Source organism: Biomphalaria glabrata, chromosome 7, assembly GCF_947242115.1.
Source record: "Biomphalaria glabrata chromosome 7, xgBioGlab47.1, whole genome shotgun sequence".
NCBI lineage: Eukaryota > Metazoa > Mollusca > Gastropoda > Planorbidae > Biomphalaria > Biomphalaria glabrata.
The window spans coordinates 6,639,248-6,656,571 of record NC_074717.1 but is presented as its reverse complement, the minus strand read 5'-3'; the positions used below and the strand labels follow the sequence as shown (position 1 = coordinate 6,656,571).

Sequence of the window (17,324 nt, the reverse complement as noted above, 5' to 3'; positions counted from 1 at the left end):
CATTTAAATTAATATTTCAGAAAATTAGTGAATCTTCAAAAACGAAACCTTGAAAAAGCATGTCTTCGGAGTAATTTAATGATTTAACTACCAAACTACAGCAATGACACCCTGAAGAATATATATTTTTTTACAACATTTATTAACATATCAAGATGAAAACTTTCAATTTCGATTCTTAGACTGGGTTTTATTATAAAACATTGGTACCTTCATGTATATATTTACAACACATACAGTCACATTAAAACAAACTATTCAGTAACAACTCAATAGTCAATAGGTATTTCTGCAATCTTCGTTTTACACTCTGTGAATAAATCTTTGTATGCTTCATGGTCTTTGATCAGCACAATACATGCTTGCCTTTTAGTGCCGTAAGATTCACCAAGTTCACTTTTGGAAGGTGTGTAGCAGTAGGGAATATCCCTTTCCTCACACATAATGGGTATGTGTGTTATAATGTCCATTGGGCTGACATCTCCGGCCAGAACCACAATGCCCTTGTCACCTTTCCTCAACCTCTTTTGAACCTCTTTGATGCCCTTGAACAGAGAATTCTGGGACTTGGCCTTGTTGATGACTTTGTACAGCTTTTTAGTTAGCCGTTTTGAGGCCAGAGGCCTGGCGATGGGGCTGAGATATTTGACTTTGTCCTCCCAGCTTAATTTGGTCTGTGTTGTGTTCACAGACTCATCATTATCATCAGTTTGATCAGCCTCAGATTTTCTGTTTTTCCCCATTTTTGTTAACCAATCTGAAAGACATATAAGAAAAATTTAAAAGAGAGCGTTTAAAAAAAAACATAAATGAAAACAAATAGCACCATTGAGGTAGGAAGAGTTGTTTACAGTAGGTACTAAATATGGTAAGAAACAAGAGTTGTTTATCATGTCTTGTTCAGAAAGAGAACACAATTGTGACGACTTTCTATTTATCTAGTGAAAAAAACTGGATGTGTATTGCTGGATTTCTTTTCTTAATTAAAAAAAATCAAAAGTTACTGCACTGTATAAGGCCTCCCTGAGAAATTTAGTATTTTTTAAGCTTGTTATTATTCTCAAAATGTATTGAAATTAAAAGTATTTATAATGTGAACTAACTTTGCAGGGCATTTTCAATTTTTGTTTTTAGATTAAATTATTAGTCACAGATTGTGAAGAGTGAGGATAAAAAAAGGAGGACTAGCCCTTCCTACTCTGTTTTTTTTTTTTCAATAGGAGTTCATCTCTGCCAAAACAAGGGGCCTCGGTTGCAACAGACATTAGACTCCTTTAGAGGAGACTATGTTTATGATTAGGCCAGTAGGGAGCAGACAATTACAAAGATCAACTTTTAGGATATGTAGCCATCCTCTGGTATTAACCTTTGTTAGGCTAATAATAGAATATATGCATCCTCTGTTTGGGACCCCTCAGCTCAAGAAAACATTAAGAAACTCAAACTGGAATGGACACAAAATAGACTAGAGCAGTGAGATTCATAACAAACGAATATTCACATTTGACTAGAGTAACACCTTTAGCCTTTAATAAAATCACTAAATTTAGAAAGCCTTCAGGGTAGAAGACTCAAAAGTAAAGTAGCAATTATACATAAAACACTCAAATATAATCTTCAAAGTATACAAAAACAAAATTCAAAATCTAACAAAATACTCAATGACACAAAAATAAAAGCACATTCCTCGTTCCATATACTAGGACAAATTTGTACAAATGCTCCTTCTTCCCTACAAGTGCTAATTAGAGCATGGAATGGGTTTGTAAAATGTTTTCCATACATGTTTCGTATGTTCCTTTAGGGTTGAAGATTTAATAATTTACTTCCTAGTCAAAACCTACAGGGGGTGGGAGCAGACAGGGTTTGAACCTGGGACCATACACAAGTCCGAACGACAGTCCAGAGCATAAACCGCACTACCAGGCAGCCATGGGTAAGTGATTTAGAACTATTTAAGTCCGATAGTAGTGAAAATAAATATAATTATAAAATTGATGCTAGATCCAGTCTATCATATATGTTGGATCTAGTCAAACAGGAGATTGGAAGGCAACTAAATACGACAACGACATAATATTTTAATGTTTTTGAGCCCTGTAGGCCTATTTATGACTTCAAACATGATGCTTAACCCTAGGTCTATTTTTTCTATTATAAAAAGAAGGTTTTTGTTAGGTTTTATTAGTTTTTTTCTGCGAATTTAGTCAAAAGTCAAAAAATTGATTTTTTAAAATAGCTGATAGCTGATACGGAGTTATATCCCTTCTCTTGGGGATGGGGTAGTTTTTTACAACTGCTTAGTAGTGAAATGGTTAAATACAAATTAGTTAGTGCTTAGCCTTAGTGTAAATTACTAAATATTTAAGATTTCTAAATTTACTCTAATGTCTTTACTCTATAGTCTAAATTATCTTTATTTACAGTAGAGTAGAGTCTTTAACCCAATAGCTCCTATTTCCGGTTCAAAAAACTCCCTTTAAAGTCCTAAGCAAGGAGGGATAACTCTTCTTATCTTATATAATACAGACGTTACTTCAAAAAAGAAGATGATTACGTCCTACGCGTCATGCATTTTAGTCATGCATATTAACCAATGACTTAAATTCTGCCAAGTCACTGGTTTTCCTGGCTAGCTCAGGCAACCCATTCCATGCTCTAATAGCACTAGGGAAGAAGTATTTTAAAAATCCTAAAAAATATGTATTTTGCAAAAAATAATCAAATTGAAGATCTAATACAAATAAACAAACAAATAACTTAAAAAAATAGAACTATATGTCTAGTTTTAAAAAATATATACGATTAATACCACTAGAATGTAAAAAACTTCAAAAATAGTCATTTTCCCACGTGGGGGCTTATACACTGGGGCTATGGGCCTGTTCGTTTGAAAAATTATTTAAAAAATAAAAACCTTTCCGATTTTATTAAAAATAGAATTGGTAATCTCCAAAATGATTTGTAATCACGCTTGCAACGAGACTAGAAGAAATCTTGTTTTTAAAAAGTTTAAATCAAGTATATTGAATAGGGGGTTTTAGAAACGTTCTACAACGGTTTAGGACAAAAACGGGTTTCCAACTGCAGAAGGAGCTGATGGGTTAAAAAATAGATCTATACTTCATCTATAGTATAAACTATTATATATATAAGTATAGCGCCTCTCTATAGTTATAGCACTATAGGTCTAGACAGAATCTACACTCACACACACTTCATGAATCACACAGTTAAAGTTAAGAGTAGACTTAGTAGAGAGTAGAGATGAGATAGTAGATCAAGACTTGAGTCTAGGACTTAGGCTTAGGACATTCAAATTGGGGGTCCATGATTGGGCAATGGTTGATTGGGTCTTTCATTAAATTACTAATGATAATGACTAATTGAGTAATTCTTGTCACTAATGTATGTTTCATTTGGACATTTATGATTTATTCATTTAAATTCAAAATCATTGGGCATTGTTGCCAACAATCATCCATCATCAATGTCTGATTGTCAATGATCATCCAATGTTGACGGTGGACACTAGACTAGTCTGACTAGTGATGACTAGTCACTAGTACGACTAGGAGTAGATAAAAGTTTGATTTTTGTCACTTTGATTTTAGAACTTAATCGATCTAGATATCAGTTTACAGCCAACTTAATTATTTAGATCTAAACTAGTCTAGTAATCTAGTTTTGTTTACCTAAATTACGTTTATTGTAATGGACAACGTGGTTGTATTTTTGTTTTGAATGAGAAGCGGCCAGATTTTTACATCCGGTAAGGCAGTCGAAGCCAAAAATTATAAGTGCATTTTGACCTATAACTATAGATCTAATCTAGATTTAGATTCTATATCGAGCGAGGATTTAGCTTATAGCTTATATTGTTTCCAAAATATATAATCTTATTACAGTAGCATATTTTGTTTAAAAGGAAAAAGCACAACGGTTAGATAATGAGTATTCCTTTATTTCTTTTTATAGACCTTTGTTTTGTTGTACATGTTCTGGATATTCCTTCAGAACTAAAATTGATTAGTCTAAACCTCGACCCGCGCAGCACGGCGGGGGGTGGCGGTAGACAGGATTCGAACACAAGACCATGGAGACGATTGTCCAGAGCGCACAGTAAATGACCAAACAGCTAAATCTTTACCTACCTCGAAATTAATTAAGGACTAAATTTTAGAAGACTCGTAGGGTACTCAGAAATAATTAGAAAGATACAAGGCTATCCTATAGGCACATTTCTTATTCCATATGCAGGAACAAATTTGTACAAGTGCTCTTCTTACCTGATGCTATTGGAGAATGAAATGGATTGCCTGAATCAGTCAGGAAAACCGACTTAGCAGACTTTAAATCATTGATTAACATGCATGACTAGATTGACATAAAATGCGAACGTTTGTAATATTTAAGAAGAAGACTGGTTCGTGCCCTGGTCGTTGCAGTCCCTTATTTTGTTACATTTAATTCACCATTTTCTATCATTGAAGATGTGGTCCCTAAATGTAATACATATTCATCATTCGTTGTTTCATCTATTAGCTTCACATTTGTATTTACGTGTACAGCTTAATTTCTACATAATATAGTGTTTAATTATGTTGTCCGATGGTTATCATCTGTTAAGAGCTAGGACTAAGGTCCTATACAGCCCAAATAGAGCTATTGTTTGTCAAATGTGCCTAACGTCTCGGCTGTGTCAGGTGTAACGAGGTAGGGCGGGGCATATGCGCCGGTTAACCCCCGGGTATATGGCGGATGCATTCTTGCCGTTGCTTAATTGCGAATGCCACAGATCAGATAGATGTTTTTTGGACATCTGCTTAATGTTGTAGTGATTAGTTCGCAAATACTGCCTTGGTGATTAGTTCGCCAGTACCGCTTTAGTGCGATATATATAGTTCGCCAGTACTGTTTTCTCTTATTAAGATAATATAATACAGACGTTACTTCAAAATAAGAAGATAATTACGTCCTACACGTCATGCATTTAGTCATGCATATTTACCAATGACCTGAATTCTGCCAATTCACTGGTTTTCCTGGCTAGCTCAGGCAAACCATTCCATGCTCTAATAGTATAAGGGAAGAAGGAGCATGTGTACAAATTTGTCCTAGCATACTGTACGAGGAATGTGCCATTATCTTTGTCTTTCTGAGTATTTTGTTAGATTTTGTATTTGAAGATTATGGTTCAGTGTTTTATGTATAATAATGGTTTTAGTGGTTAAGTCGCTAGTAGGCCTTATACTGCCTTAGTGGTTAGTTCGCCAAGACCGTGTTAGAGGTTAGTTTGCCAGGGGGCATTGTTTTAGTGGTTATTATAGTTCGCCAGACTGCCTTAGTGGTTAGTTCGCCGTACTGCGTTGCTGCTAAGCAAAGTTGACGTCCCGGAGGGTAACTGGTTTGTGCCCGTGTCCACGCAGTCACTAATTTCGTCTCTTCACCATTTTCTCCCATTAACAATGTAGTCCCTAGTTCTGCCTTTAGATATTTAATATATAGGTCCTATTTATCATGAACTGTTTCGTCACTTCATTTTTGTATTTACTCTAGATTAAAGTGTAGGCTGAAGGGTATCATTCTTTGAGAATATTCACCGCATTTCAAGGAAGTTTTTTGGCCATGTTCGCGTCTCCTATGTTGAAGTAAAAAGGGGAATTTGCAACTAGCTGTGACTGGAATATCCATGGGACAAGGTAGGGATAACCAAGTGTTCATTCTCCGACATCCACAGGGCTCTCCAACGAGCTATTGGTCGAAATTGCCCACAGGTTGTAATATTGCAGGTCAGTGTCCAGGCCTTCTATAACGATTGGTCAAGCCCATACAGCAAGGGAAGTAATGTTTGCCTTTTTTTTTTTTTTGTCTTATATTTTAATGGCACAGTTACCCCCAGAAATATGTAAACATAATACCCACTGATATTTAAAAATTCTAATTTACTAAAAAAAAAGACTTAGTAATACAAATAAAAAAACTCTTTTTTTTTTCACATTAAACATTTTATTGTTATCTTTTTAAATATAATCTACAAACATAAACAGAATCTTTTATACTATAAAAAATATTGTCACAAAAAAATAGTATAATGAAATTAGAGAAAAAAAAATTTATTTAATAACACTAAACAAAATTATATATTCCTAGTTCAAAAGAAAAAAGAAAATAATTTTTGCAACCAAAGACTTCTAAAGACATTTTTTTAGACAAAATATAATTGAAAAGAAAGTACAATTGTAATCAAATTGAAATCAACTAAACAGATGAAGCCTTGTAAAAGAAAGAAATATACCATTAAAGTTTGGCGCAGAGCTTGTATCATGTAGTGTGTAACAAATACATCTACAAAAACAATATTATTAGACATGAATTTACTGTCTCATCCAACTCTTCTGCACTTAAGCTTACCACAATGGAAATCTGAACAGATTCCAACATAGACTTAGACTTAAATTGAGGTAATACAACTTAATATATATATATGAATAAACTGTAGCAAATAAAATATTGAAAGTATTGGTTGGTCAGCGTAAACAAAAGAAAGAAATGACAGACTATGAGATTCAGTAAGTGGTAAGGAGACAATCAGTTATAGAGCATTGTCTATTTGAAAACAAAAACTTGATAAAATGTTCAATTTTTATCTAGACACTGGGGATCCCTAAAAAGTTTGTATGGTCATAACCTTATTTCAAGGGCCATTAACAATATATGTATATATAAATGTACCAGTACTTCCAATTCTGAGTGAAACACTACCTTATTAAACAAAAGAAATAGTATAAAAACATTTTAAAGTGTTTTCAAAATGTTAGGAAAAAAATTGTTACAAGAAAGAATTCTTTGTAAGATCATAATCAAAGACAAGAGATGAGATAGAATCACCAAGTAAAAGGCATGTTTCAATTATATTAATAAAGTTCATCAACAAACAAAACAAGAGGTCAATCAGAGAAGAGTTTACATAAAGCTTATGAGGGTTCTGCTTGGTTGCACCAGTTCTGAGAATCAAGACAACATACTGCATTCATTCATCCAGCCAAAATGTGTCCTTATCAAGAGATAAAGGTTTATGTTCTATGACCAGATGGCTGCCTGGTCGTGCGGTTTGTGCGCTGTACTGTCGTTCGGATTTATCGACCGTCGAGGGTTCAAACCCTGCCCGCTCCCATCCCCCGTCGTCCTACGGGAGGTTTGGACTAGGAAGTAAACTATCTTCAACTCTGAAGGAACATCCGAAACATGTAAAACAAACAAACAACCAAAGTAAAGATTTATGTCAACAACCAACAATATAAAAAGACTATCAAGTCCTACTCCACTTGCAAAAAAAATTTTAATTTCAGTTGAAATTGTATATATTTAGTTGACCTAAATTATGTCACCATTTTGTAGTCTCTTGAAAAGAAATTTCTTGTACACATATATATGTTCATTCTAGCAAACTGATTTTAAAATGTGTTTTACTAAATTATGTTTTTGATTTTTATTTAAAATAGATATCTACACTGAGTTCTAAATTATATCTTATATATTCTAAATTATGTGTAAATATATATATTATATAGTCATGTTTTTTTTTCCATAAACATTTTAAGAATGTTTTAAAATAATTTTCAGAAATAAAATTTAGGAAAAAACCCAACTCTTTTGGCTGGTTGTCTTTCTTTTCCTATAATATAATACTATAGTTTTCACTGTTTGTGTCAAAGGTAAAAGAAAAAAAGTACTATGTCAATCCATACACTGTTTCTATAATGAAAAAAAAAATTAAATAGATTCTCTTAATCAGGAAATCAGCTAAATCATCAAACAGATACAAAATTGAAGCAATCAGACCTTAATTCATAGTCTCTGATTTCAAGTACAATTACTTTTCACTCTAATGGGTCACATTGATAAGGAAAAGAATAAAAATTCTACAAGAAAATATTAAAGACAAACGCAATCAGAGAACATGTATGCTAATTAATGACAAAAAATGTACGATGTTGTGAATACACCAGATGAAGATTCATAGCTGACATTTATATAGAAAACATGATTGTTCTAGGTGTTAAAAGGGGGGGGGGGGGGGAAAATAATAGCAGCATTAGCAGAAAGCATTTGAATTTCAGCACTGCTGTTAAGTTACCATCTTATACCATCATGAATATATTTCAGCTAATTAAGATGTACATTTCTTGTATATGGGTTGAGTTCTAGATGTAAAAAAAAAGCCTCAGAAACGTAAAAGTATTGCTCACTGCGAACATTTCTTGACATTTTAAATACATGATATGGAATTAATGTTGTTCCGTTCTTAGAAAAAAAAAACCAATACAAAAACAAAAAGTCACAGCTCTATTGGACTCAAATGCATACTTATTGAACAGTTTGTAATAGGATTGTTATAATTGATGTAAACATGTCAGAGACAAAGTATAATAACAACTTTCTGTTACAATGAAAATTTGGTGATTCAATGAATATTATGAAGAGCTTTGACATTTAACAAATTATCTTTCAATATTTATGTTATTGTGCTTTTTGTATTGGAAACAAAGAGACAGACAATTGTATTAGACAACAGTCAACAGCCTAAGGCTATCACACACCTACAAAGTGATATCTCTAATTTTTTTTTTGGGGGGGGGGTGTCAGTGAAGAGTAGTTGGTTGAAAACACTACATCTCATTTAACTAATCTTTACAGGAAACATTTCTCAGCAGTATCTCTCTTTCTACCAGTTACTTTATAAAAAGGCAATCAACTTTTTGTTGTTGTCTATAAACTTGAGAATGGAATATCTATTTATGTCTGATAACTACCAAAGCACAATCAAGTAATCTTGTTAATGAATATAAGATCTAAAAGAGTTCAACCAACAAATATTTACTTCTCTTCCATCAGGAATAAACAAAAGTGTCTTATCATATCATCTGCCAGGTTTTTTTAGAAACTGTAGTGCAATTACATTATAACGGAATAAAAGTTTAACCTGTATATCAATAAAGCTCAATAGATCAAATACTGTTAAATTGAAATTTGCATGATAAAGCTACAATTATGGCAGAAATATGAATGCTACAAACTATTGCAATTGGTTAAGATCATGTACAGAAGTGACAACGACCTTATCTAAGAAATTAAATTATGTCAATGTAGTGAAATACCGGTACAGTAAAATAAGGGTTTGACAACACCTGCATTTTTTTCAACTACTGAAATTAGCATTTGCATACAAAAAAAAATTTGATTCACAAAGCCATGTGTATCTCCATCATAGACAATACTTTTTTTTTATACAACAAACTTAATACCAAGTACATACAGAAGTTCTGTGTACACAAAGAAAAATGTACACAGTAAAAACAATACTGTATGAATACACTCATCAACTCTAATCATGGTAATTATACAGTACTAATTGCTTATTGATATATTTGTTCATATCTGCAAGCTCTTGATTGCCATAGATACAAATTAAGAATGACAACGGTGACATTGCTGGCAGAATTCTCACTAAACTGAACATATGGCTTTGTCGACAGAAGTTCATGCATTACAGAATGGGAGAGGCTTATTATCAATTACTTAGACAACAATGACCCTCGGCTGTAACTGAAACAAACACACATATACAACCATAAAATGACCTTATACATACAGTCACAACAAAGGAAAGAAATCTATAATCTTTTGTAAATGTTCTGTTAGGTTTAGATCCTTATGTGTAAAGTATAGTTTCCAAGTTTAGGTCCTTGTGTGTAAAGTATAGTTTCCAAGTTTAGGTCCTTATGTGTAAAGTATAGTTTCCAAGTTTAGGTCCTTATGTGTAAAGTATAGTTTCCAAGTTTAGGTCCTTATGTGTAAAGTATAGTTTCCAAGTTTAGGTCCTTATGTGTAAAGTATAGTTTCCAAGTTTAGGTCCTTATGTGTAAAGTATAGTTTCCAATGCTTCTATTCTTCATTACCAGATAAATTTGTAAATGTCAAAATAAAAAAACTTTATAATAAAATGCTCTCACTCTTTGTTGGCTATTATATATATATTATACATACACAAATTAACATGTTACTTATGAATAAAGTAAAATCATATCAAAGACATGTTTGAAGGGGGAGTAATATGCTGGGCAGCAACATTTATTCACAAAATATGCAAAGTCAAAATAACAAAGGCATAGATTGGCTTTTATTTTATCACTATGAAAATCATCAAAAGATGCGTCAAGTTACTCTTTTGAAAGCTGATGATGAGGCTGTGATATAGGTAAGAAAGGGAAAAGGAAATCAGCGGCTAATGAAAGCTAGTTGATAATCCTAAAGCCACATATAGTGTGGCTGGACCAAAGACCAGCTAAAAAGATTCACATATCTCCATGTAAGCAAAGTTGCGCCCTAAACATATTTTATGCCAAGAAGCTTGAGGTAACACATTGTGTCCACTGCACCAGATACAGACATAAAATACAAACTCAGGAATGTAGAATTCCCCAGTGAATTAAACATCATATTTATTCAGCCTTGTTTCTCAATTCTATACCAAGCCATACAAACCTATGAGCCGCGGCACTGGTATAGAAGTATACTACACAAGAACAAACTCTATGGAGAACAGCCAATAACTGTGTAGTTTATCCTAGATATAGAACATTTAACTCTTTCAATGTTATGTTACAGAAAACATCCAGCAATAATCAAGTTTAAACAATTATACTTAGGCCACATGTCATATACAACAAGTATGTATTAAGTCTTTAATATTAATAGTGTCAATAGTAATCCTGATAGATATTTTTAATAATAAAAGTGTCATTAATATTTGCAACAAGAAATCTTAAGAGCAAACAAAAAATTGACCACAACAAATATATGTACAGTAATAATAAGATTAAAAAACAACAACTCTATATGGCAATGAAAATATAATTTTTGATTAACATCTCTGAGAGCATCTGGTATTCCAATGTCTTAACAATTTACAAGAGAAAGGTGATAATGTATTGTATGCATTTACACCCTGAGCACCACGGTGATCTTTGCATGCAAATATTTTGGTTGGTTTATTAGTGTTAGCAATAGTGCAATACTTCTAAATGAGAATGTCTATTAATACTCATTGGACTGCCAGTCTGGCAAGAACTAACAACTGCATATAATACTAGCACTAAGTGAATTGCACAAACCTCTATAATGTAGACATCACAGAGTACACATAACATCAATATATGAATTGAAGTAGTTAGGACCCATATGGGAAAAATGGCAACTTGACAGGACATTAGAATCATGACAGAAAAAGATACATGGTCATGACCCTCCAGACACATTGTCATGATCTTATAGTCGTGATCATACTGTAACAACATCAAAAATATCAACAACAAAAAATTCAATGATGATGACTTGCTTGAAAAGAAATAGAACCCAAATAACTCCAACAAGGTTTGAACCGGTTCAAAACAATCAGCTGTACAACCAATCACTCTACCACTAATCTACCATGTCCTCTTTCTTTTGTTAATTATTTGTTCAGAACATGACATGAATGCTAAGGGATTGTCACTCAATCCCCAAGTTTTCAAGAAGTCCATGAAAATTCTGCAACTTTCCAATATTACAAAAAAATACAAAACTGGAAAAAGAATTTCAGAATCCAGACTTTGAAATGAGTCTGGTTGAAATACATTGTGTAGAAGAGTGTCAGAGCAAAACAAATCTATCATAGTTGTTGTTTATTTCTTAGCATAATAGGAAAACATTATTAGTGTATGGTTAAATTTGTACAGAATACGTAACTTAAATACAATAAACGTGAGAGCATTCTATTTCTTTCTGTTCATGTGATCTGCTTATCTAAAAATACATTTCTGATTAATATCTGAACTAGTGTAAACTATGATATCATCATGTCACTTGTATACATACATAATGGTCAAGAGAAGGTGTCTATCAGACACACTTATAAAAAAAAAAAGGGAGTTAATGAACAATCAAATGTTTATCTTATCACAAGTATTATGTTTACTCAACAAGCAATGATTCTAAGTATACACTACATATGCACAGCACTCCAAAATAATAGAAACATGCTCTTTTTAGAAAACATTTCAAGTAATCACATCACACAATCAAACCAACACTATGCTGATGCAACACCCCCTCCCCAACCCATCATCTCATTATATTTACTATCCAACATACATCTGTAGAACTTGTATTGGTTTCAGCATACCATTATTTGAAAGAGATATTATAGACATCTTCAAGACAAAGAAAGCTTTCAATATAACAAAGAGAGCTTTCAATATAACAAAGAGAGCTTTCAATATAAAAATAAATGACTAACTCAAAAAGATTTGAAATTTTTCTATATTTAAATAAAGCGCATGATTAAATCTGTACGAAGATCTTATAAGAAAATGAAAGCAGACTTAGAAAAAATATAACTTTAAATTTGAATAATTTTAAAAAGTTGGAACTAAAAAAAATTGAAAGCTGATAACGAATACCAAAATCAAACCAAAAGAGTTCAAGCTTAAATTCTTTTTTGTGCAAGCAAAACTTCTGACTTCCCAGGAGATGGAAACTATTTGCTCTCAAGTTCTCTTCCAAGTTAATCATGAAATGATGCGCACAGTAACCAACACTGCATAGTCCAGCATTGAGCTTAATCCTATCCACTGCATTCAGTCTAGTGGCATAAGTAGCAAAAAAAAAACAAAAAACAAACTTATTACACTTTTAGCAACAACAAAGATGAAAAATAAAAAAAACAAAACACATTCACTTCAAGCTGGGCGAATTTTAACATCATCAGTTATATATAATAATTCTATCAACAAAAAAATAATCTTTCAATGGCATAACAAATGTAACAAAGCTCTAATACATCCAGGTTAGTTCACTTTGTTAGTGATCTCTGTAAAGCAACATTGTAAGCTTTAATCAACACTGACTGGACTAGTCTGAACTCCATGAGGACCATCAAGCGTTGGATTGACGAATGTATTTGACTTGATGCCTTGACCCACACCTGTTGAGAACACATACATACATATATATATATATATAGTATATATACACCACATGATATACAAAAATGAATTCAAACTATAGTTATGGGGTCTATATTTAGCTTTCCCTGAGTTGTTCTTAGAGAAATCAACTAGGGAATTTTAAAATAAAGCCAATAACAAGAAAAACAAAAAAACATAATTTAAAAAAAAACAACCAAAGCTTATCTTAAGTGTAATTGTATCAATTAGTTTCGAACAGTCATGTAATTATTTGTATGACTGACCTAGACATAATACTAAATGTGCTATGATACTATCACTTGTCTGAAACAGTTGAGAAAGTGGGCAGGAAGCAGGGGGTATATCTTGGTGAATGTTAACATGATCCTTTTTTTAAATGCATAAAAAATGTTCCCTCAGGGCTCAAGAGTCCCCAAGGGAACTAATTCAAATTATACCATCATATCTGTCAAGTACAATTTCTTTACCTTGATCAAGATACCAAACAAATTAATAAATTACCAATAGTTAATTAGCTAATTAATTTATTAATTTAAATTTATTCTTGTGTTGTCAGGTAGCATAAATCATTGTGCAAAATTAAACTTAATCCGAGATCGGGTGTGGGAGAAATAATGTGTACAAACTTTTTACCGTACAGACAGAAAGAGTGAGTTGATGTAAGCTTTGTAAAAATCAAATTGTACATGAAATGAAAGATCCAGCAACTTCCATTAACAATGTCTAACACTTGTTTTATTCTTCAAGATGCTCAAAGTTTTTTCTCCCCCCAAAAAAACAGAGATTCATAAGACAATGCATCAATTTCTAATACCTCATTGAAATTGTCTACCCTGATCTATCAAACATGAAAATCACTCTTAAGAAAATGAACCACAGCAGAGTTGATTGGTTGGAATATTCAGAATGTGCATTAGCTGTTTAACAAAGTCATTTGTATCTTTATATTAGCCTACTTAGAAGTTAACAATGTGTTGACATAGATAATAGAAATACGGCTGCTTTTTGGTGACCATTAGTATCAAAGACACATAGAGGACTTTAAGAAGGATGAAAAACCTGCCAGTGTAACATTCAGATTAAAAAAAAACATGCAGGGTTCTAATTAACATCCATTTGAGAATTTCTTCATTATTATTTCGCATCCCTTATAAGGAATACACTGGTCAATGTAACATTCATACAAATGTATTTTATACAACATCATTGGTTGTATGACATCTATGCTAAGGATATCCATTGGTTGATTTGACATCCATACTAAGGACATCCATTGGTTGATTTCACATCCATACTAAGGACATCCATTGGTTGATTTGACATCCATACTAAAGACATCTGTCCCTGCTAGGCCATTAGACTAAGAGATAGGTAAAGGTACTAAGGACATCCGTTGGTTGTTTGACATCCATATTAAGGTCATCAATTGGTTAACTTTACATTCATACTAAGGACATTCGTTGCTTGATTTGACATCCATACTAAGGACATCCATCGGTCAAAATATCAATTCAATAAATAAAAAAATAATAAATTTGACTCACTTTCTCAACTGCCTCTCCTGGTGTTTGGCCAGCAGACGTTCCTGTGTCTCCTGCAGCTCTTTCTTCACCACATTCGCATGCTCCCTGTCTCCCCTGATCTCCAGTGTTTCAAGCTCTGCTGCCAACTTGTCAGATTCTTCCTTCAACTCTTGTATGCTGGCATAGATGTCAGATTCTTCTCCTTCCTAAATACCCAAAATTTATTTTTTTAACTCAAATATATTTCTAACATTAAACAAGCTGTTGATTTTTTTTTGTCATTATACTAACCATTTTAAAAAAGGCTGATTCTTAGATTCGCAAAAAAAAAAAAATCAAGTACTGCTGTGTCAACAATATCTCAATCAAATCTAACGTGTGCACGACCGATATTGAACTACTATGTAACAATCTCAGGCTATACTACCTGCCGAGAAAGTTTACACAATTTTACGTCATACTTGTGTATATACCACCCACAGCCAACACAGAGAAAGGAGCAAACCATATACTAGACATTGTACATATAATTGGGACTAAAAGTTCTGATGCTGTCCGACTAGTTATGGGAGATTTCAATCATCTTAGTTCAACACTTGAAAACTTATAGTCAATATGTTAGTTGTCCTACAAAGTTGTCTGGAGCAAACAGATTGGGATATGTTTGTAAACAACTGCCCAGACAGATGAACTTATTATCCAGTTCTGTGAAAACATAATTATATCAAAGAAGAAAATTAAAAACATTCACTAATAATAGACCCTGGATGACCAACATTAAAAACTAACATTCTGTCATCATCGAGAAGTACATAAAAGTCTATTTATAAGCGCTGGTTATGAGTGTGTATGTGTTTTTTCGTGCGTGAATGTTCTTCGTGTGTGCATCTATATAGCGCATCTATATTGTTATTGTACAGTTGTTACGCTGAGGTTTTCAATTGTAGTCAAACTGAATTTCCATTTGTTTGGATCAATAAAAGTTATCTTATCTTATTTCTAAGAAAACTTACATACACCTTACATTCTACTTCATATATTGGATGCAGTAGTCAGTATTTACCTTAGGGTTTCTCATTTCCACATAGACAAGAAGTGAAGCCAACTCAAGTTTTTCAGAGTAGCCATTACACAGCTGCACAGCTCTGTAGCCTAAGGAAAGAAGACATAAATTAGGCCAGTTCTAAGTTTCTTTCAGCAGCCAGTACATGACTAATGCCCTCTGTAACCCCAGGGAAAGAAGGCACATAAATAAGAATATACAAGAACAATATAAGAAGAAGCAAAATAAAGCCAGAGTTTCTATGAGTACACAAAAGAAAAAAAAATGTTGACATGTGTAGTAATAACTAACAATTGGAGGCATGGTGGCTGAGTGGTGAAACACTTGGCTTTCAAACTAAGGGGTACTAGGTTTGAACCCTGATGAAGACTGGAATTTTCAATTTCAGGATCTTCAGGGCACCTCTAAGGCCACCCAATAGATACCCTACATTAGTTGGAGAAAAGTAAAAGCAGTTGCTTCATGTCCTGGCCACATGATACCCTCGTTAACAAAGGGTCACAGAAACAGATGACCTTTATATTATATGCCTTATAGATCGCAAGGTCTTTGAAAGGGGAACTTTTCTAACAATTGCTACATGTTAAATCTTGGAAGAAAAAAAAAAGATTGCCAGTTGTCACAAACCGCATATATATAAAGATTGCCTGGGTTGCTGTGAAAGTGGTTGTCTAGGGGGTTGGATCACTGGCAAGCAGCTCCAAGCCCTAGTTCAGTCAAATGTATAGACAGTTTATGACAACGGGATTTCATTTCATTTTGACATTTATTATAATGTGATAACAATATTTCAGTGATGCTTTTTTACAAAACTTCAACCAAATTAATGTCCATATATTTAGGTAAACTTTGGCTCTTAGTTTCTTACCTTTTAAACAACTCCATAAGCTTTCTTCTACTTCAACAATTCAGTCTCATTGAATTCATCTGGCAATTGGCTAACTTAGCGTTATTCTGTTTTACTTCTAAATTTTATAAAGGATTCATTGGTCTAATTTTTTTGTTTTAATTTGGTCTAGCAATAGATTACTCTATTTTTAATGATTTTTTTGTTAAAAACATTCCTGAAGCAGTAAATCTTTATAATTATTTAGACAGCTTTAAACTAACTGCAATTATATTTAGCACAGCTGTAAATTGTTAATCAGATTCATGTGATAATTCGAAACTTAGATTATTCAAATCTGATTGGATGATACGTGTTAAACTCTTAGCAAAACTTATTTTATTCTGTCACTTCTTTAATCAGTTAATGCAATTTATTCCGTCCCACCCAGGTAATGAAACAGAATTTTACAAAAGCTAAGTTAATGTATTTCATTGTGCAACTTCTAGAACCCAATCAGAACATAGGTGATGAGGTCCAGCACAATAAATTAAATCAGTCACTGTGTAAGCTCCTTACCTGATTTTATACATGGCACTGGGTATGTGGCCTGACCCAAGAAGTTGGGGTCACCAAATATATCTTCATCCATCACAGCAAATCTGATGAGAGCTAACTCAGGACATAGTATATCAAACACGCACGAGTCTGACCAGATAGGATTCAAACCATTGTCCACTGGAATAGATGCATAGATACATGTAGACATAAATATGTATGTAAAATTTACCATTTTAATACATCAATTTTTATGAAAATCAACAGTTACAATATCATTTTATTAAACAATGTTGAAATTACTTAGGTCAACAACTGGACCT

The 17,324-nt window shown here is 33.0% G+C and overlaps 2 protein-coding genes across 7 annotated transcripts in view; both read right to left on the bottom strand.

The window, feature by feature from the left end:
- Nucleotides 1-169: 169 nt before the first annotated feature.
- Nucleotides 170-3,777, bottom strand: LOC106062207 (H/ACA ribonucleoprotein complex subunit 2-like protein). The gene is made up of 2 exons (XM_013220474.2): nt 3,696-3,777; nt 170-757 (listed from the first exon to the last, which is right to left on the bottom strand). The coding sequence occupies exon 2, from the start codon at nt 741-743 to the stop codon at nt 270-272; it is 474 nt and encodes a 157-aa protein (XP_013075928.1). The 5' UTR covers nt 744-757; nt 3,696-3,777; the 3' UTR covers nt 170-269.
- Nucleotides 3,778-7,340: 3,563 nt separating this feature from the next.
- LOC106062205 (1-phosphatidylinositol 4,5-bisphosphate phosphodiesterase gamma-1-like) overlaps nt 7,341-17,324 on the bottom strand; it is a 42,900-nt gene continuing 32,916 nt past the window's right edge. For all 6 annotated transcript variants that reach the window (XM_056035193.1, XM_056035194.1, XM_056035195.1 and 3 more), the window contains 4 exons: nt 17,023-17,181; nt 15,618-15,706; nt 14,576-14,760; nt 7,341-13,027 (listed from right to left, as the gene is read on the bottom strand). In XM_056035193.1, coding sequence (XP_055891168.1) covers nt 12,979-13,027; nt 14,576-14,760; nt 15,618-15,706; nt 17,023-17,181 — 482 coding nt within the window. In that variant the 3' untranslated portion in view covers nt 7,341-12,978. The remainder of the gene's footprint in view (nt 13,028-14,575; nt 14,761-15,617; nt 15,707-17,022; nt 17,182-17,324) is intronic.

Excerpts from the sequence above, each read along its gene's own strand:
- LOC106062207 (XM_013220474.2), bottom strand. The coding sequence starts at position 743 with ATGGGGAAAAACAGAAAATCTGAGGCTGATCAAACTGATGATAATGAT.